This window comes from Heterodontus francisci, chromosome 23 (assembly GCF_036365525.1).
Source record: "Heterodontus francisci isolate sHetFra1 chromosome 23, sHetFra1.hap1, whole genome shotgun sequence".
Lineage (NCBI taxonomy): Eukaryota > Metazoa > Chordata > Chondrichthyes > Heterodontiformes > Heterodontidae > Heterodontus > Heterodontus francisci.
The window spans coordinates 75,931,642-75,947,163 of record NC_090393.1 but is presented as its reverse complement, the minus strand read 5'-3'; the positions used below and the strand labels follow the sequence as shown (position 1 = coordinate 75,947,163).

The following is a 15,522-nucleotide window of genomic DNA, read 5'->3' as shown; positions in this document are numbered from 1 at the left end:
CCTGGACTCATATCAGTTTAATTATGTTAATCGATTCCAATTTTTTATGCCCAGGCTTGGCATTGCATGGTGTTTTAAGTTGCAGACAGAAGTGCGTGCAGCTATCTTTCCCTTTCAAGCACTTTGTATTGGAAGATAACAAAATAACAAATGTTTTTGAAAAGGCAAAGCCATTTGTTTAAATTGTGACTAGGCTGTGACATCTGATGTCTGCAGATCAGTTCTTAGATTCTTAAAGCTGCTGCATCTCTTGTTGTGGCATCAGTTCTCGTGTGACGCTGGAAATTATCTTCACCTGTTAAAAAAAACAAAGAATCCATTGAGGCTCTGCCCCAATGCCCAACGTATTAATTTGTGTAAACATATCTATCAATGTAGAAACGCAAAATTCGATCATGTCTAGTATATACATTTTACACTCAGCAGTACAGCGGTTGTGTATTGAGAAAAATCCAAAAACAACAGTTGCATCGGCCTTAATTTATTTGCCTGTCTCCCAGGGGGCAGAGCTAAACATTCTCAGATGTGTCACTATTTGAAAAAAATTCCCAATCAAGAAAGAACGAAATTCCAGTTTAAACTGTAGCCCCCTTCTTTTTGCATCCTTCGGGCTTGAAAATAATAAAACTAATTAGTAACATTATCAATTTCAAAGGAAATCATCTCCATTAGGGAAGACAGCATTTTAGGTTAAACCCCAATTGTTTCCAAACTTTTAACATCTTTTGTAAGAGGTTTCTAATCCAAGAATTGTTTTTTTGTTATAACTGGAATGATTCCAATGTCCAATTCCCAGCAATAAACAATTACATTTCAAAACTGCCAATGTTATATGAGCGAGCCTTGTATTCAGAATTAAAGACTCCCTCACGTCTGATATGATTACTTAGAATTCCACTGCAGCCGCTACTGAAATTCAAGATTTCTCACTTAACAGGTCATTTAACCTTAATAATTTAAACTTAATTCCGACTTATTTACTTATAATGCTCATTAACCACACACTGAACATAACAGCACGTGCTTCCTTTTAAAGAAAAGTTAAATTACATCACTTTTCTAGTCCTTTATTCAGGCACCTTTTAATAAGACTGTAATAAAACCAATAACTAAATAAAAAGTTATTTCACATTCTTACAACATAAAAAAATAACACCAGCCTCTTAAACAAACTTTAAGCAAGCAGAATATTTCCCATTTCTCCATTATTTACCTTTTTCCTCCCTTAAACCGTTCACAAATTCCTGCTGTTTGCTACTTTAATATAGTCAGTGAGATACGTCTTTAATTTAAGCTGCAAAAGCAATTGTAGATTTTAAACTTTGGTCCAATTAAAGCAGTGTTTTACACTTTAAATTGGATTTCAGGTAGGCATCTTCAGCCCTTCAAGTCTGAACTTTTTCTCTTACAAAGTTGTCAATTTGCCTTTTTACATTTGCAAAATCAACCTTTAAAATATAAATAAAACACTACACCAGCATCTTTAATTTAGCTTTTATATCCCATTTCTGGGTGCTCAATCCCAAACTGAAACGAACACACTCAACAATCACATCCACACTTCATTATTTCCAAACAATTTAGCAAAATTGATTCCTGCAATGGATTTTGAATTCAAAGTAAAATAAATGTGTGTTAAATTCCATGTCCCGAGCCCAAGGAACACACAGATTTAACATGTTCGACCCAAAAGATGAAGCAAGGTTCCCACAAAAAATATACACTTGTAAAAATAGAGCAAGTTGCAAACTCATGCTTTCAACATTAAAGCTAGACTACAAAGTGTTAATGACAGTTGACTCTGCAGAACACAAGCCACACAGATAAGGACATTCATTTGTGGCAGCTTCCAACATTCATACATTCAGTTAAAAGATATAGCAATCTTTTTTGTACTCACATTACATTTCACTAAAAAAAATCTTGTTTCAGTTTTCCCTCTTTCCTCAATCTGATTACATTCACTTTCCAAATCCAACTCTCCCCAATCTCTCTTTCTGCCGTTGTCTTAGTAGTAGACCTCCTACAGTTACTGCAGACACAATTGCCCATCTTCTCTCCAATCCTCCCTGAACTTCCCAATCTTTTTTTCAACCACTCATTCAGCTCCTCCTGTTGTTGCAACTGACTTTTATTTTCTGACCGCTAATCACGGTTGGATTCTCGCCTCTTTGAGTTGCCCATCTTTCCAACGAAGTGCGACTGACTTGTAAATAAAATCATTACACATCTGCCCTTTGAAAAACAAGGTGTGAACATTTGTAACTCGTCAGTCATTTGACACCAGTCCCTTATAAAAGGAAGATTAAAAGTTTATGACGAGTGCCTCTGCCATTTCTACCTCTCCTTCCCTTCACTACCGTCGTGCATCCTCTGGACTGGAGAAATGTTCTAATTTTACTGTGATAGAAACATTGTTGGATTAAAAGGGGTTAACTGAATCTGTTTGTTCACTGACTGTAATTAATGACTGTCTCTATGGATCCTAATTGTGTCCCTGGTGATTCTCCCTCTTCTATTAAAGAGATTGCTTTCAAAGTGTTATACCATAGTGTCAGCGGAATCATCAATCACCTTCAGCACTAACAGAGATAAGCAGCTCCAGAGGAAGTTAAAGGATAGATCAGGATCTGTTAACAACAGTAGAAAATGTTACAACAATGGATCAAAATCGGACAGCAATAGATTTGAATGTTACAACAATAGATCAATATCTGACAGTACGAGATTGGAATGTTACAACAATGCCCCAGAATCTGAGAACAATAGATCTGAATGTTACAAAAATTATCAGGGACTTATCCACTTATTTGGGCCTCCTTTCTGCAAATTATTATATTACATTGGATGATCGGATCCGTTTCGCACTTCTACTTATTCAATACATTTACTATCCATTCCTTGCTATTGTTGGTGTTCCAGGTAAGACTCTATTTCCAGCTAATAATGCTATAATCGATGTTAAACTGCATTATTGTTTTTGTTATTCACTCTCCTCTCTTTGCTTCTGCTGTTCTCCCTGGTGAGTATCTGCATTCACCTATTTACTCTATTGTTCACAATTTTACTGTACTTCGAACATTGATTTTTTTTGTTTGGAGATACAGCATTGAAACAGGCCCTTCAGCCCAGCGAGTCTGTGCTGACCAACAACCACCCATTTACACTAACCCTACAGTAATCCCATATTCCCTACATATAATTGCAAACTCCACACAGGCAGTACCCAGACTCCTGGAACTGTGAGGCTGCGGTACTAACCACTGCGCCGCTGTGCCGCTGCTTCCTCTTTTTGGCTGTTGTTGCTCCAGGTCAGTCTTTATTCAGCTATTATATCTGAAAAAAATACGATTCATTGTATTACTGTATTTGTAACGTAATTTGGCCACTTGTAAGCCATTGTCTTCAGTCTTCAGTACAAACCTTTTTGCCTTTTCCACAAACTCCATCTCCTTCCCCAGGCAATGTCTCTAGCTGAAACAGCCGACTCGTAACTTCAGCAATCCATTTGACCCTGAGCTGTGTTGCAATTCCACAACCTTTCCATTACCAATCCAGCCTACTATCACATTCGTAATATTATATTTTGCCTCAGCACATTGACAGCATAAACACTCATCCGTTAATTTGTAAAATTCAGACAGGACAATTCTAATGCCATTTTGGTCAGGATCCGAGTTACATGCCTGTACAAACCATAGCTCATCAAAATCTTTGCTACCAATATTCTAACTTACATCAAATCCAGTTCGCCCATTACCCCCGCACTCAGTTAACTAAGTTTGTTCCCAGTTTTACAATACCTCAATTTGAATATTCTCATTCTTCTGTTTGCATTCCTCCATGGCGTCGACACTCCAATTAATCGCATTCCCCTATCCATTTCCCATATTCTTGGATACTTTTCGCATTCAAAGCCTTTTCCAATTCCGTTTTTAAAGTGAATTTCTATGCCTTTTGGTCCTCCCCTGATCATGAGATTTAGCTCCATACAGTCACTAATGCCGATACTTCGGAAGCCTGAATCCATAAAATGATGTGAGCTGCAAAGCCAGCCACATCCCACCTGGCCTGAACAGTGCTCCATGCTGGCCAGGACACTATTGCTTTTGTGCACCAGTGGTGTGAGGGAGGGTGTGGATGTGACGTCAATCAGCCAAGCCAACAGCTTTGATGCATGCCTTTGAAACTTGGCCTGTATTACTCACTCTCAGTGGAAGATGATTACAGCAACATGAGGGACCTCCTCGAGCATGATTTAAAAGGAATATTCATCCAACGTGCAGGTGAGAGGCGCTTAATTTACTTCTGCTAATGGAAAGTTAGTGCAGATGCTGTGGATGGTTTTATGATGTGTTGGGTTTGTCCTGCTGCAAACAATGAAGAAGACCAGAGGATTGTGTGACCCAAATCCTGAGGAGGTATGGAGACTGGAGTTACAGTGCCTTTAGGTCTGCAACAAGAACAACAAATAGAGCAGGGGGTATAGAGAGGGGAAGCTCTGCAAAGAGTGATGGAGGACTCTGCCTTACGCATCAGGACGTTTGGTTCCTACGCCCTACCCAGTCGCAGTGTGTGACGTGACTCCAATGCATTAAGGAGATGGTCACAGAGCTGGGGCACATTCTTCAACATGAACTGATGCATTACACCAGGGAAAGGAAAGCGCTGCTGCTGACCGTTAATGTCACAGTCTCGTTGAACTTATATGCATCCGAATCTCGCCAGGAAGGAGCAGGCAATTACTCCAGCACCTCCCAGTCGGCTACCCATGAATATATCCAGGACGTGACGAAGGCCATCTCTGCCAGGTAATGTGAATGCATTTATTTTCACTCGGAAAGGAGAAGCAGGATGCGAGATCCCATGGCTTTAAACGATGATTGGGATTCCCAATGGTGTAAGTGGTTCTGTGGGACCCCCGTATCAACAGCAAGAGGTACAAGAACTCCGTTAATGTGCAGTTGGTGTGTGACCATACACGGTACATCAGGTTGGTGAGTGCCCACGATCCCGTCAGCAGCCACAATGCCTTCAGTCTGAAGCATTTGACCGTTCCCACAATATCTGGGCGCCCACATAGAACAGAATTTGGCTTCTAGGAGAGAAGGCTGCCCTCCCCATACATGGCTAATGACCTTTACACCATGAAAACTCTGCCACCCATCCCCACCACAGACCAACCACGAAAAAATAACATGTGTACAACATGAACAATAGAGCCACCTCGTACATCATGGAGCAGATCATCAGTACGATGAAGCAACACTTCCAATGCCTGATCCACACAGAGACAGCCCTCCAGTACCCGGTAGAGCAGGTGTCCAAGTTCGTGGTGTTCTGCTGTGCCATTAATATCACCCTCATCATGAGGGCACAGGCTTTGCTACCAGCAATCCAAAGACAACCTCACTAGGAGGAAAAGGATTTCAGGGAGACAATGTCCTGGATGTCTCGGCACGGACAGGCTATCGGAGAATGCCGGGTAGGAGACCAATTCCCATAGGGCAACTTCCCTTTACCGCTATGGATCTACCATGACACTCGTCTGAGACACCACATCACCACATCACCGCACCCCTTTCCCACTATCCTGCAATAATAACCATGAACTGATAGAGTATTAATTAACAACTTTATCCAACAGCACATCCAATTGTACAACAAAACCGAATTATTCACACCTGTGAATTCCCTCAGTGCCCATCTTATGGGCTATCTCAACTTTCGAAAGCATATTATTGAATCTGTTTCCACCATGTTTTAAGGCAGTGAATTCTAGATGCCGAAAACTCGCTGGTAATAAATTATCCTCACCTCGCCTCGAGCTCTTCACAGATAGCCTTCAATTATCATCTTCTTAATACCAAACTTTACGAAAGCTGGAAATAGTGTCCCCTTAATTATCCTATCATGATTTTGAATTTCTATATTAAACCTTTCCTTACTCTTGGCATCGCTAAAACTAACAATCCCAGCTTTTCAATCCCTCCACACAACTGACGTCCTAGATCCACGTTGCCACTCCAGAAAATCTCGTCGGCATCGTAACTAGGTCGTTGACATTCTTGCCAAACTGTGGTGCTCTGAATTGGGTAGCGTACTCCAGCTGGGACCTAACGGATGATGTGTAAAACATTAGTATTTCTTCCTAAATTCTGCTATTCTATGACTTTGTTTGTAAGACCAAGGATATTGTATGCTTTTTAAAGCTTTCTCAACTTCTCCAGTCACATTTATGTGCATACACCCAGCTCTCTCTGATCCTGCACACGCATTATAATGGTACCATTTAGCTTATAATGTCTCTCTTCATACTTCTTAGCAAAATGTATATTTTCACAATTCTCTGAATCAAATTGAATAACTGCTGTGCAACTGCCCATTTCATCATTCAGCCGTATCCTTCGAAAGAAGGTAACTATACTTGTCACTGTCCATTAGCTTTTCCGGGTTTTGCACCATCTAAAAACGTCAATACTGTTCTCTGTGGACACAAGCCCACAGCAGTAACATACATCAAAAGAGCAGTGGCCCCAAAGCATACACTGTGGAACCCCAAAATGCACATCCCTCCAGTCTGAAAAACAACCATTCTCCTATACTCTCTACCCGCTGTCGTTTAGCCAATATTTCAGCCATGCTGCCACTGTCCATATTTTTATTCATTCCATAGTATCTGGACTTGGCTGGCAAGGCCAGCATTTGTTAATCCTTAATTGCCGTTGAGAAGGTGGAGGCCATCTGTCTTCTTGAACTGCTACAGTCCAACTGCAGGCTTTGGGGAGTCTGGGAATTAGTTACAGATAATCATAGAAAATAGGAGGAATAGGCCATTCGGCCCTTCGAGCCTGTTCCGCTATTTATTATGATCATGGCTGATCATCCAACTCAGTAACATGTTGCCGATTTCTCCCCATGCCCTTTGCTCCCTTTAGACCCAAGAGCTATATCGAACTCCTTCTTGAAAACATACAATGTTTTGGTCTCAACCGCTCTAAGTGGTAGCGAATTTTACAGGCTCACCATTTTCTGGGTGAAAAAATTTCTTCTCATCTCAGTTCTGAAAGGTTTATCCCGTATCCTGAGACTATGACCTCTGGTTCTCGACACCCTCACCATCTGGAACATCCTTCCTGCAACTACCCTGTCAAGCCCTGTTAGACTTTTATAAGTTTCCAGGAGATCCCCCTCACTCTTCTGAACTCCAGCGAATATAATCCTAACCGACTCAATCTCTCCTCATCCATTTTTCCCGGCATCACAGGAATCAGTCTGGTAAACCTTCGCTGCACTCCCTCTATAACAAGAACATCCTTTCTCAGATAAGGAGACCAAAACTGCATACAATATTCCAGGTGTGGCCTCACTAAGGCCCTGTATAGTTGCAGCAAGACATCCCTGCTCCTCTACTCGAATTCTCTCGCTATGAAGGCCAACATACAATTTTCCTTTTTTACCGCCTGTTGCACCTGCATGCTTGCCTTCAGCGACTGGTGTACGGGAACACCCAGGTTTCACTGCATATTCCTCTCTCTCAGTTTATAGCTGTTCAGATGATAATCTGCCTTCTTGTTTTTGCTGTCAAAGTGGATAACCTCACATCTGCCATGCATTAGCCCACTCACTCAACTTGTCCAAATCACCCTGAAGCCTCTTTGCATCCTCCTCACAACTCACTCTCCCGCTCAGTTTTGTGTCATCTGCAAATTTGGAGATATTACATTAAGTTCCCTCATCTAAATGATTAATACATATTGTGAATAGCTGAGGTCCCAGCACCGATCCTTGGGGTACCCCACTAGTCAACGTCTGGCTTGAAAAAAAGACCCATTTATACCTAATCTTTGTTTCCTGTCTGCCAACAATTTCCTATCCATCGCAATACACTACCCCCAATCCCATGCACTTTAATTTTACACGTTAATCCCTGATGTGGGACTTTGTCGAAAGCCTTCTGAAAGTCCTTATAAACCGTATCCACTGGCTTCCCCATATCAACTCTACTAGTTACATCCTCGAAGAATTCTATTTCGTAAATCCATGCTGACTCTGCTGGATTCGACCACTGTTCTCTAAGTGCGCTGCTATAAAATCTTTGATAATGGACTCCAGAATTTACCCCACTACCAAGTCAGGCCGACTGGTCGATAATTCCTTGTTTTCCCTCTACCTCCCTTTTTAAGCAGTGGGATTACATTAGCTACACTCCAATCTAGAGGAACTGTTCCAGAGTCTATAGAATCTTGGAAGATGACCACCTATGCATCCATTATTTCTAGGGCCACTTCCTTAAGTACTCTGGGATGCATACCATCAGGCATTGGACATTTATCGGCCTTCAATCTCATCAATTTCTCCAACACCATTTCTCGACTAATACTGATTTCTTTCAGTTCGGCTCTCTCACTAAGCCTTGTATTCCCGAACATTTCTGGTATGATATTTGTTTCCTCCCTTGTGAAGACAGCACCAAAGTATACATTTAGTTGGTCAGCCATTTCTTTGTTCCCCATAATAAATTCTCCCGTTTCTGACTGCAAGGGAACTACATTTTACTTCACAAATCCTTTTTCTCTTCACTTATCCAGAGAAACGTTTACAGTCAGTTCTAATATTTCTTGCAAGTTTGCTCTCGATCTCTATTTTCCCCTTCTTAATCAATCCCTCAGTCCTCCTTTGCTGAATTTTAAACTGCTCCCAATGCTCAAGTCTGTTGTTTTTTTTCTGGCAGATTTTAAGATATTCCTCTTGCTTAGATCTAATGCTATCTCTAATTTTCCTTGTAAGCCATGGTTTTGCTAACTTCCGTGTTTTACTTTTGCTCCAGACAGGGATAAATAATTATTGCAGTTCCTCTATGTAGCACAATGACTCGGTGATAAGCACCGCAGCCTCACAGCTCTGGCGACATGCGCACGTTCAGTTCTGGGTACGAGCTGAGTGGAGTTTGCAAGTTCTCCCTGTAACCAGGTGTTCTGGTTTCCTTCTGCATCCAAAGACTTGCAGGTTGCTCGGTAAATTTGTCATTGTAAATTGCTCCTGGTGTAGGTGGGGATGTGGTAGGGAATATGGGATAAATGGGTGGTCGATGGTCAACACAGACTCGATGGGCTGAAGGGCCAGTTTCTGTGCTGTGTCTCTCTATGACTCTATGCGCTGTTTAAATGTTTGTCATTACCTATCCAGGGACCCGGGTTCGATTCCGGGTACTGCCTGTGTGGAGTTTGCAAGTTCTCCCTGTGTCTGCGTGGGTTTTCTCCGGGTGCTCCGGTTTCCTCCCACAAGCCAAAAGACTTGCAGGTTGATAGGTAAATTGGCCATTATAAATTGTCACTAGTATAGGTAGGTGGTAGGGAAATATAGGGACAGGTGGGGAAGTTTGGTAGGAATATGGGATTAGTGTAGGATTAGTATAAATGGGTGGTTGATGTTCGGCACAGACTCGGTGGGCCGAAGGGCCTGTTTCAGTGCTGTATCTCTAATCTAATCTAATCTATCCACTGTCATTCCTTTAAGTAATGTTTCCCAATTCATCACAACCAGCTCGCGCCTCATATCTTCATAATTTTCATTCCTAAGCTTCAGGACCCAAGTCTCAGAATCAATTACATCACTCTCAATCTTGATGAAGAATTCTATCATAATGTGTTTGCTCATCCCCAAGGGGTCTCACACCACTAGATTGTCAATTATTCCTCTCTCATTACACAGTACATGGTGCAGAATTCCCAGCCTCTGATTTGCTCTTCTAGCCACGGTATTTATGTAGCTCATCCAGTTCAGTTTCTACATAATTGTTACCACCAAGATATTGATCGTGTTTCTCTTTAGGTCGCAAAACTGTTATGTGATACTCCATCAAACAACTATTGTTAAAGTACAGAAAGGCACAATCAGAGAATGATAGAATAAACGGTAATCAAGGAGGTTATTCTGCCCATCGAGTCTCTGCTGGTCTCTGTGTTGGCCCTTTTCAAAGTGTTTAGTGCCACTCCCTGACTCTTTACTTCTTTGCATTTTTCTCCTTCAAATATTGATACAATTCCCGTTTGAAATACACTATTGAACTTATAAGGAGCACCCTATCAGATAGAACATAGAACATAGAAAATTACAGCGCAGTACAGGCCCTTCGGCCCTCGATGTTGCGCCGACCTGTGAAACCATCTGACCTACACTATTCCATTTTCATCCATATGTCCATCCAATGACCACTTAAATGCCCTTAAAGTTGGCCAGTCTACTAAAGTTGCAGGCAGGGCGTTCCACGCCCTTACTACTCTCTAAGTAAAGAAACTACCTCTGACATCTGTCCTATATGTAACACCACTCAACTTAAAGCTATGTCCCCTCGTGTTTGCCATCACCATCCGAGGAAAAAGACTTTCACTATCCACCCTATCTAACCCTCTAATTATCTTATATGTCTCTATTAAGTCACCTCTCCTCCTCCTTCTCTCTAACGAAAACAACCTCAAGTCCCTCAGCCTTTCCTCGTAAGACCTTCCCTCCACATCCTTCCTATAATGCAGTGACCAGAACTGCACGCAATACTCCAGGTGCGGTCTCACCAGAGTTTTGTACAGCTGCAGCATGACCTCGTGGCTCCGAAACTCGATCCCCCTACTAATAAAAGCTAACACACCATATGCCTTCTTAACAGCCCTATTAACCTGGGTGGCAACCTTCAGGGATTTATGTACCTGGACACCAAGATCTCTCTGCTCATCTACACTACCAAGAATCTTCCCATTAGCCCAGTACTCTGCATTCCTGTTACTCCTTCCAAAGTGAATCACCTCACACTTTTCTGCATGAAACTCCATTTGCCATCTCTCAGCCCAGCTCTGCAGCCTATCTGTGTCCCCCTGTAACCTACAACATCCTTCGGCACTATCCACAACTCCACCGACCTTCGTGTCATCTGCAAATTTACTAACCCACCCTTCTACACCCTCATCCAGATCATTTATAAAAATGACAAACAGCAGTGGCCCCAAGACAGATCCTTGCGGTACACCACTAGTAACTAAACTCCAGGATGAACAGTTACCATCAACCACCACCCTCTGTCTTCTTTCAGCTAGCCAATTTCTGATCCAAAGCTCGAAATCACCTTCAATCCCATACTTCCGTATTTTCTGCAATAGCCTACCGTGGGGAACCTTATCAAACGCCTTACTGAAATCCATATACAGCAAGTTGATAGGGTTGTTAAGAAGGCGTATGGTGTGTTGGCTTTCATTACAGGGGGATTGAGTTTAAGAGCTGCGAGGTTATGCTGCAGCTCTATAAGACCCTGGTTCGACCACACTTGGAATATTGTGTTCAGTTCTAGTCGCCTCATTATAGGAAGTATGTGGAAGCTTTAGAGAGGGTGCAGAGGAGATTTACCAGGATGCTGCCTGGACTGGAGGGCATATCTTACGAAGAAAGATTGAGGGAGCTAGGGCTTTTCTCATTGGAGCGAAGAAGGATGAGAGGTGACTTGATAGAGGGGTCCAAGATGATGAGAGGCATATATAGAGTGGATAGCCAGAGACTTTTTCCCAGGGTAGAAAGGGCTATCAACAGGTGGCATAATTTTAAGGTGCTTGGAGGAAGGTTTGGGGGAGATGTCAGAGGTAGGTTCTTTACACAGAGAGTGTTGGGTGCGTGAAATGCACTGCCAGCGGTGGTAGTAGAAGCAGATACATTAGGGACATTTAAGCGACTCTTGGATAGGTACATGGACGGTAGTAGAATGAAGAGTAAGTAGTTAGTTTGATCTTCGAGTAGCTTAAAGGTTCGGCACAACATCGTGGGCCGAAGGGCCTGTACTGTGCTGTACTGTTCTATGTTCTATGTTCTAACTCTGCAGTACCTCTGTTCTTGCAACCCCTTTGAAGTTTTGCTATTTAGCGTGTACTGTCTCCTCATTTATCTTACCAAAATGTATTACTTCACACACCTGCCCTTCCACTTAAATACTGGGAACACTGAAGCCCTTGTTTTCTGGTCCCACTCCAAACTCCATTCCTTAGCTATCAATTCCTATGCTCTCCTGCACAACTATTGGAGGGTGAACGAGATTTCCAGCAACTTTGGTGTCATATTTAACTAAGAAGAGCTCCCAGCTACATATTTATCTCATCATTATGACCGTCTGGTTCCACCACAATAATATTGCCCTTCTTTGTCCCTGCCTCAGCTCATCTGCTCCTGAATCGCTTATTGATGCCGTTGTTACGTATTGACTTGACAATTCCAATGCCCTCCCGGTTGGCCTCCCAGATTCCGTTTTCCATAAACTTGAGGTGATCCAAAGCTCTGCTGCCTATGTCCTAACTGGCAGCGAGTCCTGTTCACTTATTATCCTTGTACTCGTTGGCCTACATTAGCACCCAGTCAAGCAACATATTGATTTTATAACTCTCACCCTTGTTTTCAATAAACCCCGTTAACTCGCTCCTCCCTATCTCTGAAATATCCTTCAGTTTCAAAACCCACCAAAATTTCATCACGCGTCATATTTCGGCATCCTGTGCATCCTGATTTTAATTCCTGCACCATTTGTGACTGTGCCTTCATTTGCTCGGCCCCATACTCTGCAACACTGTGCCAATTCCTCTCCACCTCTCCATCTCGTTATCCTCCTTTCAGCTGGTCCTTGAAACCTACCTATTTGACCAAGCTTTGGCCATCTGACCGAATATTTCTTTAAGTGACTCGCTGCCATATTGTGTTTCATAATACTGCTGTGAAGCACCTTGGGGTGTTTTATTCTATTGAAGGCACGATAGACATATAAGTTGTTGTTGTAATTGTGTCTACCCATTTGACAAGCCTGTCTATGCCCTCTTGAATTCTGTTGCTGTCTTATTCACTCGTCGCTGCAATCCCATGCTTCATGTCTTCCAGAAATTTCGACGTTTTGCAATGTACCCCCGGTCTAAGTCATTAATGCATCTTTGAAGCAACAATGATCCTTGTGATGTACCATGGCAACAACCATCTTGTTGGAAAAAGCAAGCATTCTTTACAGTGTTTCCTGGGGTGCTGATGTATTGAAAACACTGTCATTAATCATGTTTAATTTAATCCTCTTATTTTATTAAAATCTCAATCCACTCCTGATTCCAGCTGAAAGATCAATATAGTTTTTTTACGATATTTCACAGTCAACCATGATGGTTGAATTTAAATCCTGTCTTCAGGTATAATAATTAGATCCATACTGAATGCTGTACCAAATGTACAAATGTCACGCCAAACTCGTTCAAGCTGTTTCTTTTGCTTCCACCCAGACGTACAATTCCCTGATAATTTCCCCTGTTTAAAGTTAACTTAGTGAAGGTTCTGATTATCTCTTCCATTGATTTTTCAGTGGACATATCAGGAGGATTCGCTGTTGCAGGCGAGGGAAATTAGTGCAACTCAACTTGCCGTAAAAGACAAAGTACAGTGCATGCTGCAAATCTGGAAAAAAACAACCAGAAAATGTTTGAAACACTCAGCAGGTCTGGCAGCATCTATGGCGAGAGAGAGACAGAGTTAATCGTTCAGGCCAGAGACTCTTCGTCAGAACTGGAAGTGCTTAGAGATGTAAACCAGGCAGGGAAGGGAAGGAGTGGGGAGCTTCTGATCAACATTGAATTCAACAATTTCAGTGTCATCCTTTTGTCATTAAATCACCCCTGCCCTCCACCGTATCACAGACCTTCCCATTTCCGCTTTCAGTTCCAATCATCTCAATACATCACTGTGTACATTAACATATATGGAAATATCAGGAGGTACTCAATAACACTGTTACATTGCTCTGATGTGTAATAACTCTGTTTATTTCCCTTCCTCACAGCTAACCTGTTGTCGATTGTGATCCTGTGTCGGGGAAAGTGTGGTCTCTCCACATGTGTCACTCGCTACCTGGTGGCCATGGCTGTGGCAGATCTACATGTCATTATCTTTGACCTGATATTTAGACACATTCCCATTGTTTATTTTGAACATTTTCTGTTCCTGGAGTCCATCCGTGTGTGTAATATCCACGCCATCCTGCTGTTTGCAGCCACAGACTGTTCTGTCTGGTTCACTGTCACTTTCACCTTTGATCGATTTGTGGCCATTTGTTGCCAGAAGATGAAAAGTAAATATTGCACAGAGAAAACGGCTGTTGTTGTTCTGGGAACGGTGACTGTGCTGAGCGTTTTAAAAAACATTTTCTGGTATTTTATGCTCACAGGCTTGTATTGGCTGGGGAACGACCCCTGGTTTTGTGTTGCAGCAGAAGGTGTTAGTCAATCCCTGGTCTGGGTAGCAATCGAGTTCCTCCATCACATTCTAACCCCCGGCCTCCCATTTGTTGTGATTCTGCTGCTCAATGTTTTCACCATCAGGCACATTTTAGTGAGCAGCAGAAGTCGCAGGAGACTCCGAGCTCACAGCAGTGGGGAGAGTCGCAGAGACCCAGAGATGGAGAGCCGAAGGAAATCTATCATTTTACTATTTGTTATCTCAGGCAATTTCATACTCTTATGGGCAATGTTAATGGTATATTCGATATGGACCCGAATGTGGAATTTTGGGGATGAGGCTGTATTTCTACCACATTCTGTGCAAGAAGCGGGCTTCATGCTGCAGCTCCTGAGTTGCTCCACAAACACTGCGATCTATGCCGTGACTCAGACTCAGTTCAGAGAGCAGTTGAAGAATATGCTTAAAGATCTATTTTCTCCAATTGTTAAATTCATTCAATGATGAGAAGAACTGTTCACTGACCATTTCAAGCAACTTTTCGTTTCCTTTATCATTTTAAGCAGCCTATCTGCATGATAACAGAGTGAGTGTGGCGCATGTCTCGATATAGATAGAGTAGGGGCAGGATCGGTCGCGACGGTGAGATAGTGGCATGGGGCCTGTCACGAGAGTGACAGAGAGGTGTGTGGGCCTGCCTCTATGGTGACAGAGTAGGGCTGGGTTCTGTATCTATGATGACACTTTGGTGGTAGGGTCAATTGCACTGGTGAAAGAAAGGGGTGAAGCATGTATGGTGCGGGGGAGTGGGAGCAGGACGAGGTCTGTCGCCATGTTGACAGAACAGGAGCTGGGCCTGTCGCTATGTTTACACGGCGGGTCGGGACATGTCGCTATATTTACTGGGGTAGTGGTGGCTGTGTCTTTTCTCCGTAGACAACGGGAGCTGGCTAGATTCTTGCTTGTTGAAGATGTTCACGACCTTAACCCTGCAGAGGCGGTGGTGCAGTGGTATTGTTACTGGACTAGGGTTCGAATCCACTCGTAGCAAAAAGTAGAAGTTGAATCTAGTCAGTAAATCTCATCGAATGATGGCCACGAAACAGTTGTCAATTGTTGTGATAGCTCATGTCCTTCAGGGATGGCAATCTGCTGTCCTTATCTGGTCTGGCCTACATGTGACAGCAATGTGGTTCACTCTCAAATACTCACCGAGCAAGCCAGAATGAAACCAGACCGACCACCCAGCATTGACCTGGACACCTGAAAGGACAATGGAAAACC

The 15,522-nt window shown here is 42.6% G+C and overlaps 1 protein-coding gene across 1 annotated transcript; it reads left to right on the top strand.

Moving 5' to 3' along the window:
- Window positions 1-8,912: 8,912 nt before the first annotated feature.
- On the top strand, window positions 8,913-14,742 carry LOC137382945 (probable G-protein coupled receptor 139). The gene is made up of 3 exons (XM_068055521.1): window positions 8,913-8,948; window positions 13,370-13,502; window positions 13,844-14,742. Exons 1-3 carry the CDS (start codon window positions 8,913-8,915, stop codon window positions 14,740-14,742), a joined length of 1,068 nt encoding a protein of 355 aa, XP_067911622.1.
- Window positions 14,743-15,522: the final 780 nt, after the last annotated feature.